The 24337-nt window shown below is 36.6% G+C and overlaps 1 protein-coding gene and 1 pseudogene across 2 annotated transcripts; both read left to right on the top strand.

Moving 5' to 3' along the window:
* The first annotated feature begins 18640 nt into the window (after positions 1 to 18640).
* LOC143600075 (vacuolar-processing enzyme gamma-isozyme pseudogene) lies at positions 18641 to 19352 on the top strand (annotated as a pseudogene). The gene is made up of 3 exons (XR_013147412.1): positions 18641 to 18824; positions 18966 to 19049; positions 19151 to 19352. The product of XR_013147412.1 is annotated as a vacuolar-processing enzyme gamma-isozyme pseudogene (transcript).
* On the top strand, positions 19222 to 23244 carry LOC143600074 (zinc finger BED domain-containing protein RICESLEEPER 2-like). Its single transcript, XM_077077862.1, has 6 exons — positions 19222 to 19351; positions 20656 to 21490; positions 21583 to 22484; positions 22564 to 22953; positions 23043 to 23107; positions 23197 to 23244. The coding sequence occupies exons 1-6, from the start codon at positions 19222 to 19224 to the stop codon at positions 23242 to 23244; spliced, it is 2370 nt and encodes a 789-aa protein (XP_076933977.1).
* Positions 23245 to 24337: the final 1093 nt, after the last annotated feature.

Here is a 24337-nt window from a genome sequence, read left to right as displayed (position 1 = left end):
TAGGGTTCTTCACACTCAACACGAATCCGGCAAAAATCGAGATAGAATTGATGGAAACCGACACCACACGTGAATTCCTCTGGCAAAAATAATTAGATTAAAGCCCGAAATCAAAGGATTTGATTAAGAATAGAGTGAGTTAGAGAAATAATGATTGAGGATTATAGCGGGTATAAAGATATGAAGAAGAAGAATAATAAGAAGGAATGAAGAGAAATAAATAAAGGTAGGTTAAATATATGGTCAAATTAGATTTAAGAATGGGAGGGTAATTCAAAATTATTTTCAAAAAAGAGGGGGTGAATTTAATTTGAAATTTTGAGGGAAATGAAATTAATATGAATTAAATAGAATTAATTTTTTTTATTTTTAATAATTAAAATAAAGAGTTGTTAGTGTAAATATATATATATATAACAACTAATTAAACCTTAAATAATATAAGAAATTGTATTTTAAATATAAGAACATATAAAATAAATACAAGTAATATTTATAGTTGCTCTAAAAGAGTTGTATAAGAGTGTGGTAATCAGTGTTAACGCCCAATAAACCATACTTTCATTAGTGGGTCAGACTAGTTCTTGATCATTGTTAGTGTCTCATTATAGCATCTATCATGTCACAATTGCTCTAAAAGAGTTGTATAGGAGTGTCATTAGTCATGGTTAGGTGTTAACGCCTGAAACACACCATACTTTCGTCAATAGGCCTTATTTGGCCTTGATTTGTGTCAATGGCCCAACATGTTATACATTCATCAATGGGCCTTGATTGGTATTAGTAGTCATTATATCATATATCATGTCCCCGTTGCTACAAGAGGGTTGTATATAAGTGTAGTGAGCCACAGGCATGTGTCAATGCCCGATAACATGTCATACTTTTATTAATGGGTCGTCTTGGGCCTTAATTCTTGTTGGTGACCCATTGTAGTCTCTATCATATCATAGTTGCTCTAAAAGGGTTGAATATGAGTTTAGTGAGTCATAGTTTGGTTACGCCCAATAATATGCCATACTTTCATCAATGGGCCTTATTGGACCTTGATTGTTGTCAATGGCCAGTATGGTCTCTATCATGTCATAGTTACGTTAACAGGTTGTATAAGAGTGTAGTGAGTCATAGTTGGTCTCATCAAATGGCGTTGATTGGTATTAGTGGCCCGTTATATCACCTATAATGTCATAGTCGCTACAAGGAGGTTGTATATGAGTGTAGTGAGCCATAGTCATGTGTCAACGCCCAATAACATGTTATACTTTTATTAATGGAACATATTGGGCCTTGATTGTTGTTAATGGCCCAATATATCTATATCATGTCATAGTTAATTTAACAGGTTGTATAGGAGTGTAGTGACTCATAGTTGGTGTTAACGCCTAGTAACATGTCATACTTTGCATTATTGGGCCGTCTTGGGCCTTGATTGTTGTTAGTGACCCATTGTAGTCTCTCTCATATCATAGTTTCTCTAAAAGGGTTGAATATGAGTTTAGTGAGTCATAGTTTGGTTAACGCCCAATAATATGTCATACTTTCATCAATGGGCCTTATTGGACTTTAACTAGTGTTTGTGGCCCATTATAGCCTTTATCACATCATAGTTGCTCTAAGAAGGTTGTATAGGAATGTCATTAGTCATAGTTAGATGTTAATGGCCGATAACATGTGATACTTTCATCAATAGGTCTTATTGAGCCTTGTTGGTGTTAGTGGCCCATTATAGCCTTTTTCATGTCATAGTCGCTCTAATGGGCCATATTAGGGCTTGAAATATCCTAGTGGCCTATTATGGCATGTGATATGTAACATTAGATATTTAATGGTTATATCGTGTTATAGGGAGTCATATTAGACCATAATAGACAAAAACAAGTCATACATGTCCTAATGGGCCATATTGGGCCTTGAAATCTCTAATGGCCCATTATGCATATAATTTTAAATTGTGTCTTAAGAGGTACAAATCGCCTAACCCGTCGATATACATTAAACATAGGGGTGGCAAATGGGTTGGGTTGGGTCTAAACGGGTTATAGGTCGGAACGGGTTAGGGTCGAAATGGGTCAGGGTTGGAACGGGTCAACTGAAAAAAAGGTTGTTATGGCTCGGGTCGGAACGGGTCATGGTCAAAATGTACCGGTCATAACGGGTCCGTGTCAAAATGGGTCAAGTTCGGAACGGGTCAAAACGGGTTTCGAGTCTTTTTTTTTAACAAGGACAACGGAGGAAATGTTTTAGTTTTATCATTAAAGTTCATGTTCCAGTCCAGTTTGTTTCAGCACTTAAAAGCTCATTTTTACAGCAAACAACATGCTAAACAGCTCGTTTCAGTGATTTTTTTATCCGTTTCGGCACTTAACAACTCGTTTTAACAGCAAAGAGCATGTTAAACAGCTCGTTTCAGTAAGTTTTCAGTTCGTTTCAACACGTAACAGCTCGTTTTTACAGCAAACATCATGTTAAACAGCTCGTTTCAGCGATTTTTTAGTCCGTTTCAGCACTTAACAGCTCGTTTCAACAAGTTTTCAGTTCGTTTCAGCACGTAGCAGCTCGTTTTTACAGCAAACATCATGTTAAACAGCTCGTTTCAGCGATTTTTCAGTCCATTTCGGCACTTAACAGCTCGTTTTAACAACAAACAACATGTTAAACAGCTCGTTTCAGCAAGTTTTCAGTTCGTTTCAGCACGTAACAGCTCGTTTTTACAGCAAACATCATGTTAAACAGCTCGTTTTAGCAATTTTTCAGTCCGTTTCAACACTTAACAGCTCGTTTTAACAGCAAACAGCATGTTAAACAACTCGTTTCAGCAAGTTTTTAGTTCGTTTCAACACGTAACAGCTCGTTTTTACAGCAAACATCATGTTAAACAACATGTTTCAGTTATTTTCAGTCTGTTTCAGCACTTAACAGCTCGTTTTAACAGCAAACAACATGTTAAACAGCTCGTTTTAGCAAGTTTTCAGTTCGTTTCAGCACGTAACAGCTTGTTTTTACAGCAAACATAATGTTAAACAGCTCGTTTCAGCGATTTTTCAGTCCGTTTCAGCACTTAACAGCTCGTTTCATCACTTAACATGCATATTTAAGTATCTGCCCCGGTTGGATAATCAACGAGGATGAAAATAAACCATTGGTGGACTAATCTATAAAGTTACCTCACTCAAAGAAATTTGATGAAAGTTTGACAATTCAATGTCTCAAATCTAACTACATCAAACACAATTGACTTCCTCATTTATAAATCCTGTCAAATCTGAATGAACCGAAGCAATTGACTTCCAAACAAAATAATAAAAAACATAAATTAGGACAGAATTAAAGATAAAATAACCAATTCCTCTTAAACGAACCTGTACACGGTCGATTACCCATTCCTCTTCTGATGATGAAGCGCGAATGAGGGATGAAGCTCTGACGGGATTGATAAATGGTGTGTGGCTACTTTTTGAGGCAGTGGGAGAAGTGAAATGTTGGTCACATGAGCAATTAAATTGTGGCCATTAACTATTAGCAGTCGCATTTTTTATTTTGGTGTGATCGTTAATCTTTTGCCTCATATAAAAATTAATAAGTGGCTAACAAACAATGCTTTATGGTCACATAAACCTTTAAGTGTGACCATATTTATTAATTTTTAGCCACATATGAAACAATTGAAGTGTGACCATTAACTACTAATAATCACACGCTTTGTCTTAATGTCACCGTTAACTTTTAGCTACACATAAAACTTATAAGTGGCTAACAAACAATACTCTATGGTCACATATACCCGTAAGTGTGGCCATATATATTAGCTTTAGCCACATCATTAACAAATTACTGTAAGGATAGATAATATTTGGCCACAGTTTATTTAGTGTGGCTAATAAATATCACATCTTTTGTGAAAATGTGGCTAACAGCTGCGTTTTTTGTCACACAAATTGAATAAGAGTGGCTAAAAGTTCCAGCATGTGTGTGTTTTTTGTCACACGAATCTAATATATGTGGCTAAAGGTTCTAACATGTGTGTTTTTAGTTCTAACATGTGCGTTTTTAGTCACACGAATAACAAATGTGTGACGAAAGCGACCTTTAGCCACACATTTAGACCGAGGTGTGGCAAACTGCCCAGAGCATGTGTGTGGCCAAAAGCCAATATTCACATAGTGTTTGTTAGTTTTCCTTTGTTAATAAATATAGGGAGATTAGGTTCTTATCCCTGTGGACTTAACAACCATTTGTCATTTGGACTTACATTTACATACATTTACAACCATATTTATAACACATCACATCTTCATCTAACCTCCTGTATTTTTTCATTATATAAAGGTGATATTTGAACTCTTATTTTCTACAACATCCCTTTCTCCAATTTCTATTATGTCTACACCTCGTCGTAGATTAGTTCCTCTTTCTAAGATTAAAATAGAGTCGTCTTCTAGAATGTACTTTAAACCTGTGCTCAAAAGAGAGAACCAACCTTCCTTCAAAACTTACCCCAACTTAGTTGAACCTAAAGTTGAAGATTTTAAGTACAAAACCCCAAAAGTTGAGAGGCCCAAAGTTGAGCAAAGTTGCATAAAAAATTCAAGTCGTTGCGATCAACATCATGATGATGAATGGATGTTTTATTATGATTTTAATAATCCCCTCCCTAACATCACCACTCTGTTTCCATACCCGACTCCGTCTTTTGACTTCTGTCACTGTTGCAAACATTTCTACTTTGTTCGTTGGTTTATGAGACCCTCAATTCAGCTGCTCAAAATTATCTAACTTTATGTACTCTATCTCATGTAATTTGTTTTTAAATTTAAATGTATTAAGTGGTTTTTATTGTTTCCCAGTGTATGTGTACTATGTTGTTGTACTATGTTCAGGTTATATTGTTCTTTAATTGTAGTACTTCACGAGAAATTTTTTTGGTCAGTATTTAGTTTACTATATTGGGAAACGTGTCAAGGACCCATCGTGTAAATCAATTAATTTACCTATCTACTTTCCCTCCTACCATATATTCTTACATTTATTGTCTTTTATTAATTTAATATTTCTTCTCCACCCACAGAGTTGTTAAATACCCATCCAAAACTCAGAAACTCATTCTACAAGGTTGACATCACAAGCCCATCCAAAACTCAGACACACCAGTATGTATGTTTGCTACTGCCATAAGGTTGCCGCCTTACGTACCTCTTGGACCGATTTGAATCCTGGTCGACGTTTTTATTCATCTCCTCATTTGGTATATTATGTACTTTGTCTGCATAATTATGTTTTTCCCAATTACACTATGTTTCTATTTTTATTTTTATTTTTTGTTTTTTTAAACTGCAGGAGAACAAGTGTGGTTATTTCATTTGGCTAGATCATCCCATGTGTGACCGTTCAAAGCAAATAATCCCTGGTTGTTGAAATCAAAAAACAATCTTGAAGATGATGTCAAAGTTTTGCAACGTCAAATACGCGATAGGGACATTCTTATTGTTATTCTAACATTATTTTTGTTGTCTCTTTCTCTATTATTTTTACTTTAGTTTGGTTTACGTACATAGTTTAATTTATCAAAAGTGTCATTTTATTAGAATGACTCTAGTCTGTTTCCTAGTTAAATGATGTTGTTACGTTAAAGTTAAGTTTTCCTGGGTAGGGAGGGTAAATGTGACCCGTACAAGTGTTGTCTTATCCTAACTAGGTTACCTTTACTTTCTATGTCTTATCCTACATAGTACTTTTGTATATTAACTAAGTAAATGTGACCCTTGAAAGAATACCAACATTAAAAAATATTATTTAACTTTTAAAAGTACAAGATATTACAATTTGCTTTAACAATAAAACTTTTTTTTAACAACATCAGCTGAACATCTCAATATGAAGACATGTAATAAGAAAGGATCCCGTAATACTAAAACGTATTTTCCTGTTTTTTATTTAAGGTATTTTGGATTTATAAAGTTTTTGAATTTTTTTTTTTGAAATGCAAGTACTTACATGTATCTTTATTTTAACTTTAATGAAAAGACATTTTAATTTTAGTTAATATAATAAAACGCTTAACTTTACAACTTACTTCAACTTCGTTGGAGGTCATTTCACTTTTAGATGAATGCTTTTTATTGTCTACTCGAGCAGCCCATGTTTTTTTTTTGTCACATTCATCAACTTCCTACTTAAAATAATGTTAGGTAGAAAGGTATAACATATGTTAAGTCGCAACGAAAAACATATGTTAACATGGATAACATATGTTATGTTATAACGAAATAATGTATGTTAACATGGACATCATACGATAAAATGGTTAAGATATGTTATGTAAAAAGGCTTAACATATGTTACGTACAAAGGCGTAACAATAAAAGTGAATCCAATTTTTTCATTTTGGTCACACCTCTTTTTGGTCAGACATTATGTTATCATTTTGGTCACACCGATTTTTGGCATAACATATGAGTTCAATTTTGTCTTGATAAATAAACATACTAGAATTTTAACAAAAAAAATCCTTTGTGTAAACAAAACCTTTTTAATATTTTAGCATACCTTTTGGTCAATCATTATATTGTCTTGTCAAACTAAACTCGTCTACTCCTAAGTTATACTGATTTTTTTAAATAGTATTCCAACAGTCACATGTTCAACTAACTACTTAGAGTACAACTTAACGTGTTCAACCAATTAAGTCTAATTTTCCCCCCATTTTTTATGACTGGTTGTTTCATGTTCCATGTGTTCAACTGTAAGGCCCCGTTACCGGTGCCTCACATTTGGACGTTGGATTTACTCATTAACATAGTTCTAATAATCAAATTTAATAAAAACATACGCGGAATAAAAAAACTTTCATAAAACATTACATAACTTGTCTTAAACAAACAACTTGTCTTTCTTAAAAAAAACATTAAACATTAGCGTCTTGAGTCTTCCGATGCCAGACTCTTATTCGATGCCACGTGTTCCCCTCAAGCGAGTTATCTCATCCTACTCACCTGCGTGCATACTAAAAGTCAGCTACGCTGCGTGATTTCTAGTTAATCAGGCAACATACAATGCGTCCACACACATTCTTATATTCGCACCCGAAGGTACACATACACATATACATATACTTCGTCCTAAAACATTCGCAGATATTATTAGGTCTTTTCCCTACATTCGCGGATATTATTAGGGTCCGTCCCCGACGTTCACGGATATTATTAGGGTCCGTTCCCTACATTCGCGGATATTATTAGGGTCCGTTCCCTACGTTCGTAGATATTATTAGGTTAAGTTTTAAGGATAAGTGTATTAACAAATCACATCAAGTATGCACACAGTTCCGAAAACATAACAAGGAAGTGGGGCTAGAAACTCACATGGATCCTGTTTCTTTCTCTGTTTATCGTAATTCCCTTCTTTAACTGAGCCCTGCTAACTGTTAAATATATATATTTGTTAATTAACCGTATTATTATTTGAGTCGGTATTTTAGTTAACCAACGTATTTCTCTAAGTTGGGTTTGTTTGTCTAGTTCTCACATATGGGTCCATTATATAGATCAGGCCCACTGTCCAATGTAACCTCTAGGCCCAACTGACCAGGCCCAATAATCAACAGAGAACTATGTTGACCGAGAACCCGTTCTGGCCGAGAACTCTGGTCTGACCTAGAACCTATGTTTTTGGCCGAGAACGCATGGTTACCGAGATCTCTACTGACTGAGAACTTTTGGTCATCGAGAACTCTCGTTGACCAAGTTGACCGATAACCCATTTTGACCGGGTTCTCGCATTGACCAAGAACCCATGGCAGGTTCAGGTCACCGAGAACCCATGTCTGATGCTTTCAGCTCCTATTTCCTATCCTTAAATCCATTCTAGGCTCATTTAACGGTTATTTGGTCCAAAATCACACTTTTAAATTCCTATTTCCTAATCTCCTTAACTTTTTTCCATCCGTTATCATTTCGTAGTCCGTTTCTAGCATAAAGCTTGATCCTTTTACCATAAAAGGTCCTTTACTAGATCTAGGGTTTTCTTTAACGAGCCATATCTAATCATAAGTCCACTAAGTCCATTTTAATTATCAAGTTTGCATTTTTATGAAATATTTAGACCCGATCTACTCTAGGGTTAAGTTTCATGGCAAACCATTTATAAAATGTAGCCTTTAGTAGTAGAGAACATACCTTTTGATGTTTCTAGGTTACGGCTAGCTTTGGATATGAACTTGGATCATGTAACTTGCTTTAATATCGAAGGTTATTCAATAATCTTTGCTTGTATGATCTTGGCTCTCGTTATCTCTCTTGCTGCCGTAAGTAGCAAGGTGTGTGTGTGTTTTTTTATGGTGAGTAGAGAGAATAAGATGGATAGAAATGGAAATATTTACGCCTTGTTCTTGAGTTTTATTAAAGGAGGGAAAGGAAAGGAAATTTAAGGATAGTTAAAAAAATGGGTGTTCTTGAGTTTTTTTTTAGGATGGAAAGGAAAGGAGTAGGAGGAGTTATGAGGGATTAAATTAATGTATTTTTCCAATAAGTTATCCTCCCAAAAATGGGATGATTACTAAGGATAACCATTTTTTAACATAGTTATCCTTTCCTTTCCTCTAATTTCCTTCCAACTCAAGAACACACCTAATTAAAAAAAAAATCTTCCCTTCCCTTCCCTTTCTTATCCTTCCCTTTCCTTTCATTTTTTTTCATTGGTTAAAAAACTCAAGAACAAGGCGTTAGGGTTTAAGGGGTTTTTATACTCCCTTAAGCCCGTGGACCTAAACCCCATCTTTCCTTTTTAGTCCATAGTTAATTCCTTCTAATTAGCCTACCTATCTTATTATTTCTTTTACCCACTCAAGTAACTTGCCCATCATAAGAGATAATATATAAAATACTATTTATTGAAATTTTGGGATGTTAAAAGTCTTCCCTCCTTAAAGAGGTTTCGTCCCCGAAACCTAACTATTACATGAACAGATTAGGGTAAAACTTGCGCATCTCTTCCTTGACTTCCCAAGTGGCATCAGGTCCCTTGCGTTGCTTCCATATCACTTTCACCAAAGGTATAACCTTGTTACGAAGTTGCTTCTCCTTGCAATCGACGATCTCTATCGGTTGCTCAATGTAGTTCAGTTGTTCATCAACCTCAATGTCCATTAATTCTTCACGTGTGATGTGTCATCGGCTAGACATTTTCTCAGATGAGAAACATGGAAGGTTGAATGAATTCCTTCTAACTCTTCAGGCAAATCCAGTTTATAGGCTACTTCACCTACACGGTCTATGATCTTAAATGGTCCAATGTATCTCGGACTCAACTTTCCCCTCTTTCTAAAACGAATGATCCCTTTCCAAGGTGAGACCTTGAGCATCACATTGTCACTAACGTTAAACTCAATTGGTCATCGTCGCTTATCGGCATACGACTTTTGTCTGTCTTGAGCAGCTTTCATTCTTGCCTTAATCTGATCGAACTTTGAAGACGTTTCTTGAACAACTTCTAAACTTCCATCTCTTTCTGACCAATCTCTCCCCAACATACCGGGGTTCTACATCGTCTATTATAAAGCATTTCAAATTGCGGCATTCCAATAATTGAATGGTAGTTGTTGTTATAGGAAAACTATGCCAGATGCAGGTGATCATCCCAACTTCCTCCAATGTCTAGAACACAAGCACGTAGCATATCCTCAAGGGTTTGGATCGTCCTTTCAGACTGTCCATCTGTTTGAGGATGGTACGCCGTACTGATGTTCAATCTCGTCCCCATAGCTTCATGGAATTTCTTCAAAAATATCGAAGTAAACCGTGTATCTCTATCAGACACGATCGATAACGGTACTCCATGTTTAGATACAACCTCTTTGATCAACAAACTAGCTAACGTTTCCAACGAGATAGCCTCTCGTATAGGCAGAAAGTGAGCACTTTTGGTCAACCGGTCCACAACCACCCAGATGGTATCATGATGCTTAGCTGTACGAGGTAGCTTAGTTATGATATCCATGGTGATGTGTTCCCATTTCCACTCAGGTATTTCAAGCGGTTGAATTTTCCCATAAGGCTTCTAAGGCTCTGCTTTGACTTGTAAACAAGTCAAGCACTTACTAGCATAATCCACAACATCATTCTTCATCACTGGCCACCAATAATCTTTCTTCAGGTCTTGATACATTTTATTGGATCCCGGATGGATTGAGTACCTTGACTTATGAGCTTCATCTAAGATTCGACCTATGAGATCCCTATGGCGAGGAACCCACATGCGGTCAAACCTAGTCTTAACTCCATGGGTGTTTTCCATAAACTCATTCTGCTGGCCGTAAATCCTTTCCTTTTTCATTAACTCTTCATCCGCTAGTACTTCTGTTTGCACTTTGACGATTTCTTCAAAAAGGCTTGAATTCATAATCAGCTGGTATGACTTTATTGTTGCAATTACTTCCTCATTCTTACGACTTAACGCATCGACGACCACATTAGCTTTACCAGGATAGTATTTAATGTCGCAGTCGTAATCTTTAATCAACTCCAACCATCTTCTCTGTCTCATGTTTAATTCCTTCTGTTCGAAGAAGTACTTTAAACTCTTGTGGTCTGTGTAGATGGTACACTTAGTACCATACAGACAATGTCTCCATATCTTAAGAGCATGTACAACAGCCGCTAGTTCCGAATCATGCGTCGGATAAGTACAATCATGGACTTTCAACTGTATAGACGCGTAAGCTATCACTTTTCCTCGTTGCATCAACACGCAACCTAACCCACGATACGAAGCATCGGTACAAACAACCAAATCCTCGTCACCATCGGGTAAAGCAAGGATTGGAGCTTGTGTGAGTCTCTTCTTTAATTCTTCAAAAGCTTCCTCTTGGAACTTACCCCAACTGAACACTACCGTCTTTCGGGTCATACTGGTCAACGGTGCGGCTATCTTGGAGAAACCTTCGATGAATCTCCTATAGTAGCCAGCTAACCTTAAGAAGCTCCGTATACCAGTAGGATTCTGTGGAGTCTTCCAATTTGTTATCGCTTCAATCTTTGCGAGGTCCACCATAATCACTTCAAGATTAATCACGTGACCAAGAAATTGCACTTCTCGCAACCAGAATACGCATTTCAAAAACTTAGCATATAACTTCTCTTCCTTCAGAGTCTCCAATACCTCTCTCAAATGCTCAACATGATCAGTCTCGTTCTTTGAATAAATCAATATGTCATCAATAAAGACGATTATCGATTTATCTAACATAGGCCGACACACCCTATTCATCATGTCCATAAATGTTGCGGGAGCATTCGTTAGACCGAATGACATTATGAGGAACTCGTAGTGTCCATACCGCGTCCGAAATGTTGTTTTAGGGATGTCTGCCTCTTTCACTTTTAATTGATGATAGCCTGATCTGAGATCAATCTGTGAGAACCAACTCGAGCCTTGCAGTTGGTCAAATAGATCATCAATCCTTGGCAAAGGATATATATTCTTCATCGTAAGCTTGTTCAACTCACGATAGTCTATGCACATTCTCATGCTTCCATCCTTATTCTTCACGAATAACACTGGCGCGCCCCACGGGGAAACACTTGGTCTAATGAAACCTTTGTCGAGGAGTTCTTGATGTTGGGACATCAATTCTTTCATCTTGGACGGTGCTAGACGGTAAGGCGCTTTTGCGATGGGTTGGACTCCTAGTATTAAGTCTATCTAAAATTCTATCTCACGCTCCGGTGGTAATCCCGGAAGATCCTCAGGGAATACTTCTGGGTAGTCACGCATGATAGGAACATCTTTCATTTCTTTCATCTCGGCCGTAGCGTTGACAACATACGCTAGGTAGACACCGTACCCTCGCCTTAACAGTCCCTCGGCTTTTATCATTGAAATGACATTAAGCCCAGAACTTTCCTTATCATCATAAACCGTCACCGCACTACCATCCAAGGACTTTAACCTTATTATCCTACTCTTACACACTATCTGAGCTTCATACTTAGACAACCAATCCATTCCCAAAACTACATAGAACCCTCCTAAGGTCATAACATACAAAGTAAAAGGGAACATTTCATTTCATTTTAGCGGTTTCTACTATAAACGTTTCAGACACTCGGCAACATTTCATTTTAGCTAACTTACTAAATGGCATGGCTACGAAACTTTTGTTCGCACCCGAATCAAACAATACAGAAGCGGAAATACCGTTTTCTAGAAACGTACTTGTGACGACATCGGGAATCTGCTTAGCTTGTTCTTGGGTTAACACGTAAGCTCTGGTTCTTGGTCTAGCCTGATCAACATCCTTTTTTTCACCTCCTCCAGTTTCACCGCCCGTGCAAGCCCTCGCTAGGTGGCCAGTCTGTCCGCACATATAACATGCGGGCTTTGCATGGCAATCCTGAGTAAAATGCCCCACCTTCCCACACTTGTAACATGCCTTTGACCCTAACCGGCATTCCCCTCCATGGGATTTCCCACACTTATGGCACACATCAGAACCAGTGCCCCACTTGCACTCGCCCCATGCATCTTACCGCAGGTCTTGCATGACTTCTTTTCCCACACATTCTGTTTCTTGTCTTTTGAGTTCCACAACTGAGTACCGGGTCGTTTAGCAGGAGCAACCCACTTCTTTTCCTTCTTTTCTTCTGCCACCGCTACATCATCCACAGCCAAGTCTGTATAAACCATCTCTGCAAGCTCGACAGCAGAGTCAAAGGTAGCAGGTTTACTCGTCCTGACTAGCATGCGAACTTTCTGTGGCAATCCCCTCACATAGCACTTGATTCTTTTAGCCTCAGTGTTGACCATATCGGGTACCAGCCTAGAAATTCGGTTGTACTCGGTGGTATACTCACGATGTGTCATCGTTCCATCTTTCAAGTTCAGGAACTTCATCTCCGCCCTCTCAACTTCGGCGCCGACACATAATTTCTTCATAACTAGTTCTTTCAGATCCTCCCACTTCATAGCTTTGATTTCCTCGGGACTCTTCCTCTGCTCAACCAATTCCCACCAGTACATTGCTTCTTCACCGAGTGACTGAGTAGCGAAACCCACAGCTTGGTCGGGACGGCACTCGCTAATGCGGGTAATAATATCCATGGCGGTTATATACCGAAGAGTAGCGATTGTGTCTCCCAAACCTGTCAGCTTCGGCGGGTCACAACCTTTGAAGGACTTGTAGTTGCACCCACCTCGGCCTCTTTTCCTGTCACCGGCTTTCACATATTTAACCCCACTCGAGGCCTCCCTCCCTTCTTCCTCATCTCTCCTACCATCACCTCCTGCCCCTCCAGCAGTTCTTTCACGGCTTCCAGCAGACCCTCCAGGAGTAATATTCTTTACAACAATGGCTACATCTTGAACAATAGCTGCTTGGATTGCGGGATCCAGTTGAACCCCTTCGTTGTTGTTCGGATCTCCTCCAGCTGCGCTTCCTTCATCTCCGATCTTGGAAGCTGTCTCAACCGAAGCTTGTTGGACACGACGAGGCCTGCAGCGACATCCAGTGCGACTTTCAGCTCTCCCAATTCCTCCGGTTCTCGAATTTCCTTCCGTTCAAGCCATTGTGTTCTAAAAAGGAAAACACAAACGTCATCACTCAAGGAACTGTTTAGTACAAGGATTGTAAGGCTAACAGGTAATAACAATAGCCATCTGTGATTAGCTGATCACGTTACTTTCCGTGTCCTATACACTTCCCTTTATGAGTCTATTTGTGCTGGCTCTACTTTAAACAGTTAGTCAATCAAAACAATCAATTAATCCTATCCCTATCGTTCACATATCCTTCCTTTATCCTTTAACATACATCATTTAATCATACCTCTTACCTTTACAGAGCTTGCTTGAGCAACACATGGCATTCTTGAACTGACATCTTCTTCCTTTTCTTACTTAAATCCCATTCTCTGTTCGAGTCTAAGCATGTAGGATGCTTAAATCTCTCGAACTTTGCTCTGATACCAACTTGTAAGGCCCCGTTACCGGTGCCTCAAATTTGAACGTTGGATTTACTCATTAACATAGTTCTAATAATCAGAGTTAATAAATACATACGCGGAATATAAAAACTTTCATAAAACATTACATAACTTGTCATAAACAAACAACTTGTCTTTCTTAAAAAACAACATTAAACATAAACTTCTTGAGTCTTCCAATGCCAGCCTCTTATTCGATGCCATGTGTTCCCATCAAGCGAGCTGCCTCATCCTACTCACCTGCGTGCATACTAAAAGTCAGCTACGGTGAGTAAGTTCTAATTAATTAGGCAACATACAATACGTCCATACACATTCTTATATTCGCACCCAAAGGTACATATACATACATAGTTCTTTACCTTTTTTCATACGTTCATACTACCATACTCCCTTCTTACCTTAATACATATACACATATACATATACTTCGTCCTAAAACATTCGCAGATATTATTAGGGTCTGTTTCCTACATTCGCGGATATTATTAGGGTCCGTCCCCTACGTTCGCGGATATTATTAGGGTCCGTTCCCTACATTCGCGGATATTAGGGTCCGTTCCCTACGTTCGCGGATATTGTTAGGGTCCGTTCCCTACGTTCGCGGATATTATTAGGGTCCGTCCCTTTTTCTAACCATACCTTCCATACCTTTCTCTACAATCATAATTATAACTTCCATACGTACACACATCATATATCTATATATCTATCGTATCTTTAAGCTATCCCTTGACGACACAGGCAATCACTACAACAAAAATGGCTTTTTAGGACCTTTTGTGTGGGACACTTGTAAAATAGGGTCCTAAAATCTATTTAATAGGACAAATGAACATTTGGGGTCCTTTTACAATATACGCTACAGAACCGGTGTCCTAAAAAGTTATTTAATAGGATGAATGATTCTTTGGGGTCGTATTATCATATAACTTAATAAGACACTTAAAATGTAAATCCTAATATAGTAATCTATAAGACATGCAGTTGTTGGTGTCCCATTATGTGGTAATGTAATAGGACACTTTATCACTGGAGGTCTTATTGTAACATAACTTAATAGGACACTTTGTAGTTAAGTCATAAATGTTCGGTGTTATAGAACCCTTTCTAGTCGAAGTCATATAAGAACATAACTTAATAGGACATTTTATACTTTGGTCATATAACTTTAACCTTATAAGATGCATAACCATTGTGGTGTTATTATAATACACAGTAATAGGACATTTGATATTTTAGTCATAAAATATATGGCTTATAGGATGTTTATTCGCTAGAGTTTTCTTATAAAATAAGTTAACATGACACTTGACACTTGAGTCTTATAACTTTAACCTTTATAGGACGCTTAATCATTGCGGTGTTGCTATGTAACCCGAGTTGGGTAACCCAACCAGCCTGAGGTTGGTATAGAGACCAATAAAATTCACGTGTTATTGGCTACTCCACTTGATCCATCTTTTCATCTTATCAACCTCTATCTCTTCTCTCCTATTATTATTATTATTATTATTATTATTATTTTGTTCTCTAGAATTACTCGTTGAGTACTGGCACAATTTTTACAAGATCCGTATAAATTCCAAATCTAATCCCTTACACTTCATTCTCGAATTTAAAATACAAGGAAAAGAAATGATAAGATTGGATAGAGGAAGAAAGGAAAATAAATTATATACTTAAAAGATATTCTTGAGTTAAAATAAAAGAAAAGAAAAGAAAAGAAAGTGTTAATTGCATTCTTAAGTTAGATCGGAAGAAAAAGATTAGAAAAAAAGTTGTAAATTACAATTATGTCCTCATAGGAACATGAAAATAGAATTGAGATAGGGTTATAAATTAGTAATATTGTAATGAACTATGAACTTTCCCTAACAATCAGGCCACATTTTGCAAGAAAGTTTTAGAGAAAAAAAGTCTTTCTTTCCATTCTTTTTTCTTTCTTTTAAAATAAAAACTCAAGAATAAAAAAAAATTCTTATATTTCTTTTTCAAACCTTTATATAAAAAACTAAAGAACACAATATTAGTTACCCAACTAGCCCTTGATTTGATTTTTTGATTCCGTAGTTGATATTGGAATATCTTCAAGAGTAGTTGTACTTGTTTTTTTTTAACCATGTGTTGAAGCACGCTTTTTTAATATATTTTTATCCCATTAGCAAAAAAATATTATAATACTTCTTGAAACCTCACTCTTGATTCAATGTCGTCTGTGTCTCCCCTAAACTTCCCACCATCCGTCCGCAGCCACAAACTCACCTACCACACAAACCCTAAGAATAATATTATAATATTATTCGTCGACTCGATTCTCCAGCTCTTCACCTAGGGTTTTGGATTCTTCTTTCTTCAACCGTCTGCCGGTGTCATCGGACCTCTGATAATGAAGAAAGTCTTCGTGTTTAAGCAGAATGTTCGGAACGTTATCAAGTGGTTCGATGACTTTCTGGATGGATATCGGAATAATAATAATAATAAGGTGGATGAAGATGATGATGATGGTTTGAAGAAGAAGAAGAAAGAAGGTGTGGATGAGTGGGATTGGGAGCGGTGGAAGAAGCATTTTGATGACGTCGGTCAACAGGAAAGGATTGTTGACTTATTGCAGGTATTGATATTTTTGTTTGAAATGGTGTTAGAGTTTGCAGGTGTTGAGTTTTGATATCATTATTTGAACTGGTGTTAGGGTTAGGATTATGGTTTGCTAGTTAAGATTGAGATGTCATAGTATGTGAACTTGGTGAGCTCAGTTGGTAGTGATTAGGGCTGTAAACAAACCGAATCGAACCAGACGAGACTTGTTCGTGTTTTTTTGTTAACCTTTTGTCGGACATACGAATGGTTCATGAACACTTTACCAAACCGTATTCTGTGTCCATCTTTGTAAGTTAAGGAATTGAGCTTGTTGGTGTCCGTTCACACTAGTTTTGTGAATAGGCAATAACGGACATTAACAGGATTTGTTTACTGATTGGTATATCAATCTGAACTGGTTGGGCTTAGTTTGTTATTTCGGCCCGTTAAAGTTGTTTATGAAGAAATTAAATTTATTACATGAAACATTTTTAACGATTAGGAGAACAATAAATTGCAGAATTCGTTTAACAGAAATTAACGCAGAGCCTGTTAACAACAGTTCAACAATAGAATATGTTTACCAACATTTGATTACTGATTGGTATATTAATCTGAACCAGTTAGGCTCGACTAGCTCTTTCGGCCCGTGGAAGCAATATATATAAAAAATAAATTTATTACATAAGACATTTTTGATTACTGATTGGTATATCAATAGTCTACTGTCATGTTTAAAAAGTCAAAAAGTCCAACCTAATATATATGTCTGCATGCAAAAGCCAACTATTAGCTTAGTATAAAGACGATGTCATTACTTAGTATCTTCGTGTGCGGGAATCCTTTTATCACTTCATATTAAATGATTAGGAGTTAACCCAAAAATTGACTATTGGGGTAACATGGGAGACAAGAATCAAATTTTTAGTTGATTTCCTTTTAGATGAAAAGTCAACTCGATCGAAATGGGCCGGGTTAAAAAAGTCATGTTTTGTTTGGGTAAATAATGGTTCCGGACGAATGATGAACTAACCTCATTACGGAAGAATTATGAGGTTAGGTAAGACACGTGAACCCGAACACAACCCTCGTATTAGCGGGTTAATGCAAACAAGGCCCATTTAACCATATCAGGTGACCGATCATTACTAAAAACCATATCAAAATTAACTTATTGCCTTTTTTTTCTTTACGTTAAAAAAACTTGGTTAGAATTAAAATCACCAGGCAAATAGATGTTTTTGAAAATATTTATTTTAAATAACACATCGTGTTGTACATGTATTTCTTATGGTGTAAAAAAAATTAAAAGTAAAACTTATGGTATAATTATATTATTTATTAAGTAATAAAATCATTATTATTTATTAGGAGAAAAAGAGAAATAAAATATTCTAATAATATGTAAATCTTTAATTTTCGTTTTGATTTGTAGCGAATAAATTGAAGCAAAAGTTGATACGTGACATCTTATATTGTTTAGACTATGTGTTGTGGTTTGATTTGGTTAGTTAAAACGTCATATTATGCCGCATAGGAAGTGAATGCTTTAACTAACCAACCCTTTAACAAGGGTCGGTGTTGTGATTCAATTAGATATTAATTGAAAAAAAAGATGATTGATTGAAATGGGGCGGACCCCACGTTCTTGAGCAGTATATTTCGTCGGGGAGGTGTTGTCGTTTTTAAGGTTATGCATATCAAATCCTAGAAACAGATGGCGCTAAGGTGGAAAATAATGTTGTCTTTATGTACAAATCTCGTCTTATTTAATGTAAAATTTTTATATGAATGCTATTTTAATTGATATAGCTAGAGTTAATTCAACAATTCATATACAGTTTGGTCTGTTCTTAATTATGCTAAATTTACAATGCCGATGTATGTCATGCATATCAAATCTTGAAAAGCGGTGGTGTGGAGGAAAATATGGTAGTATTTATGTAGTGATATTGCAAACAACTGGGAGATGATGTGATTATTAACAGCCCAGATGGTGATGATGCGTATCATGATGTGCCAAAGGTTTGTCTTGTATGTGATCATCAAAATTGTTAGATGTTTTGTTGTTGTATATAATAACTAGAATGAATGAATTTTATTTGTTGAAACAGGATTACACTGGGAATGATGTGAATGTAGACGACTTTTTTGCTGTTTTGCTCGGAGACAAAGGCAAAGTTAAAGGTGGAAGTGGAAAGGTTGTGGATAGTGGTCCAAATGACAATATTTTCATATACTACACTGATCATGGTGGTCCTGGTGTTCTTGGTTAGTGTGTCACGTCTAATTTTAAATTAATATAAACCACAAAAAAATTATTATTATTATTATTATTATTATTATTATTATTTAACATTATGTAATCTTCATGCAACTGACGTTATATGTTAATTTTGTAAATGTTATTAGGGATGTCAACATATCCATATCTGTATGCAGATTATCTTAATGAGGCCTTTACAGAAGCATGCTTCTGGAACATACAAAAGCTTGGTAATTTTTATAAATTATTATTTTCCTTAATTTTATGAGAACCACTTAAAATTTTACTTATGCTGATTTTGAAATTTATGTATGTTGATTGTTGTGTGAAGGTATTTTACCTTAGAGCATGTGAGGCTGGAAACATATTTGAGGGTCTCCTTCCTCAAGGTTTTAAATATCTATGCAACCACAGCCTCGGGCCCGGATGAGAGCAGCTGGGGTACTTATTGCCCAGGCGAGTATCCTAGCCCGCCACTTGAGTATGACACTTGTTTGGGTGACCTGTACAGTATTGCCTGGACGGAAGACTGGTATGTTAAATTACCATAATAGTAATTTTTAGAATGAAAGAATAACAGCTTAATCTATGTGTATTCTTTTACAATGATGTACACAATCTGCGAACAGGATACTCAAGTAGAAATCCCGAACACAACCGTGCAGTTTATTAGAATCCTGATAATATCAATACTCTAGGTTTTTCAACAGAGTCAACAAGACCTACTGGAATCGATTACAGAGTAATTTGTGATTTATATGTTTGATAATTAGACTAAATTTGACAGTTATTAGACATTTGTGTTTAAACATTTGGAATGTGTTCAGAAGAATATTAAACTTTGTATTGAACTAATGATATTATAATTACTACATTTTATAGTTTTGTTTTCATTTTTATTAACATGATAAGACCTCTGTAGCATTTAGGGATGGCAAAAATCCCCGAATCCGACGGGGAAACCCGAAAACCGGCTTATTTCGGGTCGGGTCGGGTTTTGTTTTTTCGGTTTCGGGTCGGGTTTCGGAGATTGTTTCGGGGATTGTTTCGGGTTCGGGTTCGGGTTCGGGTTCAGGTACCCCCGCCCCGATATAATATATAAATATAAATATAAATAATATATATATATATATATATATATATATTAAAAACCTAAACCTACATCCAGACATCCACTCATCCAGACTCCGCCACCGCCAGTCCGCCCCCGATTCACTCAATCGCCGTCTGCACCACCATCACCATCCACTCAATCGCCGTCTGCACCACCGGACCACCCTCCTCCTCCTCGTTTTGATCCCAGCCGAAGTATGTAATCTCACTCTTTAATCACACACACACACCATTCTTTTCTTCCCCACTATCACACACACACCGAAGTATGTTTTCTCCTTTTTTAGGGTTTTTCATTTGAAATTGACCTAATTTTGTTGTTGCATATCGTATGATACACCGTTCTCTTTGCGATTGATGATTGACATGATAATTGATTTGGGGAATCTAATTTGTTTTAGGGGTTTCCTCTTTCCATGATAATAGACTATATTAATATTAATATTATCCTCAATTATATTCATATTCTTACTCTATGGCCTCTCGGTCTCTGTTTCATTCCACCGCTTTCTCATCCTACCACCTGTTCATATGAAGTATAATCTCATTGATTCCTCTATAAATTCTATAATAGAAGAAAGCAGTCGAGCCTCTTAATTTGTAGTGTAGCTGGTATACATTGACCTATCAATCTATCATGCACTAGCAATCACGAGCCACTGGTCCATATTGTATAATCTTCTTTAATTCTCTTTACTATGTCTTTAATTTGTTATCTTCTAGCAGCCTGTAGTTGGCTTTTGCTTAAAGTCTTCTATGTGCCATTCTATTTCAGTTGCATCTACAACTATATGGCATCACAAGGTGATAAATTTGCTTCAGACACTTGTACTCCTACTCCCGTTTCTTCAAACACTCCTACTTATTCTACTCCTCAAGGAAGCAGTGAAGGGGTACATGATTCTAATGAACCACCACCAACTAACTTTACTACCCACGATGAGTCTAACCTTGATGATACTTTTGAAGATGGTCAAAATGTCGGTGGTAAAAGGAAAAGATCTGCCGTGTGGAACCATTTTAAATTAATGAAAGTGAACGGTGAAGATAAGGCGGAATGTAACTATTGTAAGAAAAAGCTAGGAGGTTCAAGCAAAAACGGCACATCGCATTTACGAGATCATTTTGAACGTTGTCCAAGACGAACTGTTAAAGATATACGACAAAGCATCTTGATTATGGTGCAAAAGAAAGTTGATGGTAGTTCATCATATCTCTCCAACTACACGTTTAATCCAGACAACTCAAGGAGAGATCTCGCGGAGATGATTATTGTGCACGAGTATCCTCTTACAACGGTGGACCATCATGGTTTTAGAAAGTTTGTTCAAGGTCTTCAACCTTTGTTTAAGGTTCCGAGTCGAAATACCATCAAGAGCGACATTTTAAAAATTTATGAATATGAAAGGGTGAAAACTAAGAAACTATTAGGGAGGATCACAAGTAGAGTGGCAATAACTACTGATATGTGGACAGCTAACCATCAAAGAAAAGGGTTTATGGCCGTCACTGCACACTTTATAGATGACTCTTGGAACTTGCAAACCCGAATCATGAGGTAAAGCATATATATTGTACAAGTCTAATATAAAGTTAGTTTAAAACTTTAAATGTATTTTACACTTATATTGATGCATAAATTTTATATAGGTTTATTTATGTGCCTGCACCACATATAGCTGATGTTCTTGCAGATACGCTATATGATTGTCTATGTGATTGGAATATTGATAGAAAAGTGTCTACTCTTACCGTTGATAATTGTACCACAAATGATGCAATTATCAACAAGTTACTACAGAAGCTTCCATTGAGATCACTCATGAGGAAAGGAGAGTTGTTTCATATGCGTTGTTGCGCGCACATTCTCAATATGATTGTTCAAGATGGTTTGTCTGTTATTGAGGATGGGATTGAAAGAATTAGAGATAGTGTTTTATTTTGGTCTGCATCAGGAAAAAGAGAGCAAAAATTTGAGGAAGCAGCCAATCAACTTGAAATGGAATACACAAAGAAACTGATCGTTGATTGCAAGACTCGCTGGAACTCTACTTATTTGATGCTTAGTGTTGCTATACCTTATAGACATGTTTTCACGCGATTAAAGCAAAGAGAGCCCAGGTATACTAGTTTGCCTACGGACCTTGATTGGGACTTAGCAACTGAGATATGTAACAAGCTACAACTATTCTATCGGGTAACTCTTTTGTTTTCTGGTAACAAGTATCCTACTGCTAATGTCTTTTTCCCTTTGATATGTGAGATTCGTTTTTCTATGCGGGAGTGGACTAAGTCTTCTATTGTTGACATTAGTCTAATGGCGTATAAAATGAGTATCAAGTTTGATAAATATTGGTCTGTAATTCATGGGATTATGGGGATGGCTGCGGTTTTAGATCCACGTTACAAGCTAAAATACGTAGAGTTGCTTATGCCTGCCTTATACGGTGAAGAAATGGCAAAGGAAGAGTTTAAATCTCTTGATGATTTTGTCCGAGCTTTTTTTAAAGAATATGAATCTACCAACTCACGTGGTAAAAACTACTATGAAGGTATAATCATATTAATATTTAATGAGTATAAATATAAATTGCTAATATTTGATTTATCTTGATTCACATTAATTTATAGGTGGTGGTTCTAGTTCATCTTTATTCAGTTCGGGGTTGTCAGAGTGTTCTTCTGGTGGATTCCAAAAATTCCTATCTGACATTAAATCCAAAGCTAAGGTGAATGATGACTTGAATGATATGGCAGAGTTAGATAACTACTTGAAAGAAAATCTTTTGCCTGATGAAGTAGAACTGGATTTGTTGCTTTGGTGGAAGACAAATGGAGGTAAGTATCCGACACTTCAAAGGATGGCAAAAGATGTATTGGCAATTCCAGTTTCCACCGTTGCCTCTAAATCTGCGTTCAGTACAAGTGGAAGATTAATAAGTCCTCACCGAAGTCGACTTCACCCAAAAACTTTGGAGGCTTTAATGTGTGCTCAAAGTTGGTTGTTGAATGAGATTCGAGGTAACGCTATATTGAATATTACATTATTACTCATGTTATTTATCTTCATAATCATGAATATATGTTTATGTTATTACTATTAAATATAGAAACTTGTTCGGAAGAGACCGAGGCATATTGCCGCACCATTGAATATGAAATGGATGTGGAAGAGGTAATAATATTTATAAAATTTACTATTTTTGTAACATAGCTTTTATTCTTTTAACTTGGTTGATTTATTGATAAATATTCTTAATGTAGGTAGGTACTAAAGAAAGTGGCACGACGACTTTGGATGATTTGGTTTGATTTGGTATTTAGATTTGGTCGCAAGTTTGTAGTTTGTGTATTTGGCATGATTTTTCGGCCATGTAGACTTGGTTTTATTTCCTTTGTAACACATTGTTTCAGCTTTCATGTGTGTGATGCAGAAGTTTATTTCGATAAATGTTCAGTTATGTGATGAACCAATTTCGGGTCGGGTCGGATCGGTTTCGGGTTTTCGGGTTCGGGGACGGGGCGGGTCGGGGGGGTACAAAACACCAAACGGGGAATCCCCGATTTAAACCCGACGGGTAATGGGGCGGGTACGGGGATGGTTTTTGGTTTCGGGTTCGGGTTCGGGTTCGGGTTAAGCAAAACCCGCCCCAAACCCGCCCCGTTGCCATTCCTAGTAGCATTTAATTGATGTGACTTTTTAGTGACACGTGATAGTGCCAAAAAGCCAAGGACACTTGTATGTGTGTCAAAAGTTTACAATTAGGTAAGCACATGCCAAAACATTGTAAAAGTGTCCTAATATGCTTTATTGGGACGTTTTTTGTGTTGCTAATGAATATATTATGCGACCATAAAATTGGATTCATAATCTTATTTGGGATATCAGGACTTTTTTCTTGGTACTAAACTATCTATAATGTTACATCATAAGGGTCTTATAAATTAATTTTTAAGGACGCTTGTATGTGTATCAAAATATTAAAGGTGGGTAAACACATGTTAAAACATTGTAAAAGTGTCACAATATGTTTTTATTGGGACGCTTTTTTGGTTGTTAATGGATATTTTATGCGACCATAAAATTGGTTTCATAATCTTATTTGGGATATCAAGACGCCTTTTGAGTTCCGAGACTTATTACGACCCCTTTACATGAAACGTTTTTCTCGTTGGTCCTATTAAATGAAAGGTCCTATAAAATAGCATTTTAGGACGCTTTTGTGCGTACTAAAAAGCCCTTTTTGTTGTAGTGAATATCCGAAGATCGTTCATCCATCATCAAACATTCATCCATACGTAAATTATATAAGACATACACTTACATTTAAGGTTAAGTTTTAAGGTTAAGTGTATTAACAAATCACATCAAGTATACACACAGTCCCGAAAACATAACAAGGAA

The sequence above is a fragment of the Bidens hawaiensis genome, unplaced genomic scaffold, assembly GCF_021521415.1.
Source record: "Bidens hawaiensis isolate Kalapana, Puna unplaced genomic scaffold, B.hawaiensis_p1.1 tig00053284_1, whole genome shotgun sequence".
NCBI lineage: Eukaryota > Viridiplantae > Streptophyta > Magnoliopsida > Asterales > Asteraceae > Bidens > Bidens hawaiensis.
Note: the sequence above shows the minus strand (reverse complement) of the source record. Positions and strands in the feature narration are given on the sequence as shown.

Coding starts and splice junctions, on each gene's coding strand:
- LOC143600074 (XM_077077862.1), top strand. CDS start 19,222: ATGCAACCACAGCCTCGGGCCCGGATGAGAGCAGCTGGGGTACTTATT. Junction 21,491..21,582: donor TTGCAAACCCGAATCATGAG/GTAAAGCATATA, acceptor AATTTTATATAG/GTTTATTTATGTGCCTGCAC. Junction 22,485..22,563: donor TGGTAAAAACTACTATGAAG/GTATAATCATAT, acceptor ATTAATTTATAG/GTGGTGGTTCTAGTTCATCT.